Raw genomic sequence first — 6,163 nt, 5'->3', positions numbered from 1 at the left:
AAAATACAAATATTGTTAGAAAAATATATTTCTGATGGTACAGTCATAGAAAAATACACACATAAATAAAATGACAGAAAAATTCGCCGTTAGAAACAATTTTTCTATGGGCCTACATGAGTGCTTTGATTTGTATTCCATTCACAAGGTATTTTCACAACGACAGTTCCATCTTTACAGTCGTGGAGACCAATTCTTTTCATACAAGGATTTCAAGACTATATATGCACAGGGCACATCAGCGAAGTTAGAAAACAACCTGAGATGAAGAAGCAGCCATAGCTACAACTATCGTACGTGCAGAGGCATCAATTTCATATCACGCTGCAGTCCGTTGCACGGCGGCAGCGGCGCCACTGTCTGCCCGCGTCTCCACCGACGACGATGCCGGCGCCGGCGCCTCCATCTTAGCCATGCCGCCGTGGTGAGGCGGCCCGAACCCGCCCTCCATGCCGTCGTCGTCGTAGTAGGCGACGCGGTCCCTGCGCGGGCGGGGCCGCAGGTGCTTCTTGGTGCAGACCTGCCCCACGAGGCAGGAGATCACCAGCAGCGCCGCGATCACTCCCAGCACCACGAACACCGGCGTGTACGACCCGCCGCCTCCGGCGGCCAGCGACGGCGCCTGCTGCTGCAGAGGGCGCGTGCCGCCGGCGGGGAAGAGAGGCGCCGCCGTCGACGACGACATCGGCGTTGCTAGTTGCTACTACCTGCTAGCTAGCTTGCTTGCTTCGGATTCAATTCCTTTCCTCGATCTCGATCAGCCTGCAGCACAGCACAGCCTGTGATCGTGCACGGCTCTTATTTGTTTGAGGCGCCCCAGCTGCATGGATATGCTTGGAGTGAGCTTAAAGGCTGCGGTTAGATAGTGTGGACGGGGAGGTTTGGAACTTGCAGACTTGCAGTCCAGGGGTCTGCATCTTGCAAGCGTGTCCCTTTTGGCCATGGCAAAGTTAAGGATCCGCTCTGCCGCTACGTGTCAGTATATTAGTTCAGTTTGCCCGGAGAATCTTTATCTGAAGAAAAAGGGAATCTTTATCTGAAGAAAAAGGTTTGCCCAGAGAATGGATGACAACTCGGTGTGAGTTCATAGCAGTAGAACAAACACAAAGTTCTCTCAGGAGTCAGAATGCTGGGGATTCGTTTTAGCGTGAATCTTGAGTAGTGGAGAGAGGCACATGCCTTACTCCGTAGCCATTTCAAGGAAGGAGGGAGGGGCTAATCGTGACAGGCTCGTGCCGCGTAATATGCAATGTCAGCATAGCCAGATGTCAACCTGTGCTTTGGATGAAGGGAAGCTCAAGTGACGCCACGTCACCCGTCAGTTACAAGGTTGAGTTGCAAGTCAAAGTCAACGGCAAGAGATGTGTGTGTGTGTGTGTGAGAGAGAGAGAGAGAGAGAGAGAGAGGAGAGACACATGAGTCAAAGAAAGGGATGGATAAGATCATGGTTGGCTTAGATTTTTCTTATATACATATGGTTCTTTATTTTTCAATGGAAATAGTGACACTGTTTTCTGGAGATCAGGTCATAGTTATTTTTCTAATTAACTTACGTACTGTTTATTATATTTTTCTATATGGTTCATCCAAACACATTCCTATATTTTTCCTATGTGGTTCCAAACAACCATTTGTATAAAATTTCTCTGTCTATATCCTCCAATTATTTTTCCTATGTGGTTCATCCAAACAACCATTTGTGCAAAATTTCTATGTTTATGAATACTCTATTTTCTGCATTCATGTTGTATTCCTATATTGTTCCTAGGCCTAGCAAAAATGACTTGACTCTCTTCAATGTGGAGCAGCTTTCTCTGGTAAAGATAGAGTTGTTTTAGAAAACATTTAGTGAAAATAGCTCCGGTGACATTTTTAAATAATCCATGTTAAGTTTGTAACGAAAAGACAGAAAAAGACACTTTTTTTCTGGCTCTAACTTATCTATAAAAAACAGTCTGAAGCACAAGAAGTCGGAGTCAGAGCTCTACCATACATGATCCTAATCTCAACAACATTGTTCAATCAATCTAAGCATACATACTCCGACTAAGCAGATATAAGGGCAACGGGCAGACCTTATTTATGTGCATAACCACGGTGCAGCAAGTTCGCTTATTCGATGAAACCCAAACATCGTAGCCACCTAGCTATATATACACGCTCTTTGCACACGAGTTCCTCGCTCGTTACATACACTACTCTGCTCGCTTCAGGTAGCTGCGCTCTTATGGAGATGGGATGTCCTGCTCCTCTGCCTTGGCCAGCTTCCCTTTCTTTGCCTCGTAATCCTTCACGGCGGCTTTGATTGCATCCTCAGCGAGCATGCTGCAGTGGAGCTTTACCGGTGGAAGAGACAGGTGCTTCGCAATCTCGCTGCAAAAATAGGAAGACGGAAGACAGATGTTACGATGTATCAATACAACTCCAAGAGAAATATGGAATGGGACGGACGATTTCCAAGCCGATTCATAACTTACGTGTTCTTGATCGCTACTACTTCCTCCATTTGTTTGCCCTTAATCCATTCGGAAGCTGTAGTAGCACAAATGAATAAGGAACCAGCTAGTATATATTCAGATGGGTATAAAATTATAAAGGAAAAAATGGTAGGAGGAAAAAAAACTCTAATGATGAAAACATGTCAGTAAAAACAAAATATATAGCTTCCCTAGCTGCCTACGCAAAATCTAAGCATAGATTTTCCGTCTATGCATATGACCTTTTTTATTAATCTAAAAAAGGTCATATCCAAGTGCATAATACACCTTTTGATAACGTTGAAATTATGATAACACCATCGTTAGTTGTAAACCAAGTCCTCCATAGGAAAATCAGAACTTGATTAGCTGAATATAAGATTGACAGTAATTGCAAACTGGTCAACAAGTAGTAAGTACGACTATTAAAAGAACAAGCACATGCCTAGTGCACATAGCTGGAATAGCTCAGTTGGTTAGAGCGTGTGGCTGTTAACCACAAGGTCGGAGGTTCAAGCCCTCCTTCTAGCGTCAATTTTTTTTATTACAATTCAGGTTGCAAGATATTTCCTTTACTGTATTTTACCTGAAAATGGATCTAAAGTTCTATTACAATTCAGGTTGCAAGATATTTCCTTTACTGTATTTTACCTGAAAATGGATCTAAAGTTCTAACTAAAAAGCTAGCACCAATAAACTGATCAACCATACGAACTATTATAATTTAGGGGGCAAGATATTTCCTTACTGTATTTTACCTCAAAATGGATCTAAAGTTCTAACTAAACAGCTAGCACCAATAAACTGATCAACCACATACGAACAAGTTCATGTTCACAATGGATCAGAAGTTCTGAAGACCCGGCAGACCAGCACCAGTGCAGCGAACTAATCAACCATATGAACAAGTTTTTTGTACTAATCAACCATATGATCGTTTTTAAGTTCAAAATCCTCCTATTATTATTGTTTCAGTTTATGAACAGGGCACTCACTCAATGCCATAACTACCAATACTAGGTGATTACCTCCAGAAACACACGTGAGTCAATTGTCAATAAACCCGACGACACAGTACTTTTTTTAACACGGAAAATCTACTTTTAAATACTAGGAAAATCTGCGCGTCCAGGGGAAATTGACACTGACCCATCTTAATTTTCCAGTTTAATTACCATGATTAGCGACGGCTTCTCCTCTTTCCTATCACCCCAACGATGTACTCAATAATCATCAAATTTGCATGAACAATCTACTCCTGCGCGACGGAATATGGGGCTGGCTCTGCTCACCGACGGAGGAGGACGCGATGGCGGAGCCGCAACCGAAAGTCTTGAAGCGCGCGTCGACGATCCTGCCGGAGCCCTCGTCGACGCGGATCTGCAGCTTCATGACGTCCCCGCACGCCGGCGCGCCGACGATCCCCGTGCCGACGTCCGCGTCGTCCTTGTCGAAGGACCCCACGTTGCGCGGGTTGTTGTAGTGGTCCACCACCCGCTCGTGGTACCCTCTGCCCCTGATCGCCACCGCCGCCACCGTAGCGACCGGGGGCACCGGCGGCGCAGCCTCGCCGCCTCCTAGGCCGAGGAGCCGCCTGCCCGCCGCGCGCAGCATCATAGCCGCCGGTAAGGCTCGGAGCTCAGAATCGTATGAGGCGTCTCTGGATTCCCCTCGCGTTCCGTTCGGCTTCGGCTTCCTTCGTGTGATCGTGTCGAGCCGAGCGATGGGGACGAAAAGGAATGGAGAGAGGAGGCATGTCATGGTTAGTGCGCGGGGGATCGAAACGTGGCGCGTGGGGCCCGCAGCGGCTAACGATAATGGGCTGTGAAGGCAACGCGCGTACGAGGTGTGTACGTGGCGGACCGCAACGGGCGGCCATGAGGCGGTTCGCCCTGGTTGGATGGGCTTTTACTGGGCTCGATTTGGAACTGGTTGCTATTTTATTATAGGCTGGCCCTTGAAGGGCTAAGTTCGTTTTTGGGCCATATAGAACCTTGGGCCACATAACTCAAGCACCCCTTGCTCAAAAAAAAAAACATAACTCAAGCACCCCGAATTTAGGGTCATCCGTGTCTCGAATTTAGGGTCTGTTTAGATTTGAAATTTTTCTGGCCAAAGAGAAAATTTTTGTGGAATTGGAGCCTAGGAACTAAACGGGGCTAAAATTTTGGGCTGTAACTGTGCACGCACTCTCATGGAAGCCTACCAATAACAACTGCAACTGCATGCAGCCCAAGTAGTATCAGAAAAAAATTGCGAAACTAAACACCTAAAATTTTTCGCGTACGTCAGACTTCTGAGCTAAAGTTCTGACCACAAAAAGTTTTACCACTTTGGCCAAAAAAATTCAAATCTAAACCGGGCTTATCTCACCATCAAATATCATCGAGTAAAGCTCTCACTATAGCACTCCCTTTGTCGTTAACATATGCATATTCAACTATTTTAAATTTCATATTTATACAGAAGATCATCAACATTTTTGACACATAAAATAGGTATACTATAAAAAATACAAGGTCAGTGTCAATATGGGTTTTATTATGTAAACTTAATTAAGAATAGATAATTTAACTCAGAAGAAAGCTGAGATGATATTCTTTTGACTAATTTGTCATTTGTGGACGGCTGTATGTTCCTGGTCGACAGGGCATTTTTGATGTTGTCTAATCAAGTAGTGTTATATTGTCCCACTTGCAGTCTAATTATTGATTATCTTTTTGGCTTCTATAATAACTAGAAAAATACCTATACGTTGCAAACGGAGAAAAAAAAACTATCAAATCTATATCTATATCTCTATTACCTAATTATATATATCTATATCTATACCTAATAATGAAGAGGTAAAATTTCAGGCTTTTTTTTTCATCCATTTTTTTTGTCTATCTTCCTCTAACTACCGAACGATAAATAGTTTCTTTTATCTGGACACACACACACACACACACACACACACACACACACACACACATATATATATATATATATATATATAACCCGTGCTCATACGAGTTAGAATAACTTGCGTCTAAACCAATATTGAGTAGAAGTTCTAACATAAATATATTTCTCACATCCTAAGTATTCTAAATAGAACTCTTAATAGTCAAACAGAAAAGGATAAGAATTACGTTTTTTATTTTGCTCCGCTTTTTTTTATTTAGTTAGATGTCAATTGGAGATAAAAGAAAAATTCCTCCTCCTCCTCCTCCTTCTTCTCTAATAATAAAAAGGCAAAATTTCTGGTCGTTTTGAATTTTGGTCGAGCCTAACTATTCGCTTGTTTCGGTCTAAAATTGGTTTAAACTCGTATTAGGCTTCCGAGCTAGATTTAACCCATAATTTTTTTTTCTAACTCAATTGGACCGGGAGTCCTCGTGTCATGAACAGAAAATAAGCTAAAAATAATAAGAAACCAGATCCGAATAAGAGGAGCATCGTTTAATTAATCTTTAGATCGGTGGATATATAAAGATATGGTGGACTGAAATTTTTACAATTATATATTAGAAAAAATAATAATCTATAATGTATATGTTTGTCCGTATGACACGCAGTTTCGAAAGCGAACTCCTCATTTCTTAGATCGAACACGTTGCTATAAGGTTGGCCGCCAGAAAGCACACTGGCCAACACACGAAGACCGCTACCTCACTACTCTGAAAACGATTTTTCTTGATTGA

The 6,163-nt window shown here is 43.0% G+C and overlaps 1 protein-coding gene and 1 non-coding gene across 2 annotated transcripts; one reads left to right on the top strand and one right to left on the bottom strand.

The window, feature by feature from the left end:
• LOC8074615 (iron-sulfur cluster assembly scaffold protein IscU) lies at window positions 1,892–4,226 on the bottom strand. Its single transcript, XM_002440228.2, has 3 exons — window positions 3,770–4,226; window positions 2,478–2,532; window positions 1,892–2,373 (listed from the first exon to the last, which is right to left on the bottom strand). The coding sequence occupies exons 1-3, from the start codon at window positions 4,092–4,094 to the stop codon at window positions 2,226–2,228; spliced, it is 528 nt and encodes a 175-aa protein (XP_002440273.1). The 5' UTR covers window positions 4,095–4,226; the 3' UTR covers window positions 1,892–2,225.
• TRNAN-GUU lies at window positions 2,935–3,008 on the top strand. Its single transcript has one exon. It is a non-coding gene; the product is annotated as a tRNA-Asn (tRNA).

Source organism: Sorghum bicolor, chromosome 9, assembly GCF_000003195.3.
Source record: "Sorghum bicolor cultivar BTx623 chromosome 9, Sorghum_bicolor_NCBIv3, whole genome shotgun sequence".
NCBI lineage: Eukaryota > Viridiplantae > Streptophyta > Magnoliopsida > Poales > Poaceae > Sorghum > Sorghum bicolor.
This window is presented reverse-complemented; position numbering and strand designations above follow the sequence as displayed.

Excerpts from the sequence above, each read along its gene's own strand:
- LOC8074615 (XM_002440228.2), bottom strand. The coding sequence starts at position 4,094 with ATGATGCTGCGCGCGGCGGGCAGGCGGCTCCTCGGCCTAGGAGGCGGC. Across the intron at positions 2,533-3,769 it reads CATCGCGTCCTCCTCCGTCG|CTTCCGAATGGATTAAGGGC; the intron begins GTGAGCAGAGCC and ends GTGCTACTACAG. Across the intron at positions 2,374-2,477 it reads GTAGTAGCGATCAAGAACAC|CGAGATTGCGAAGCACCTGT; the intron begins GTAAGTTATGAA and ends CTATTTTTGCAG.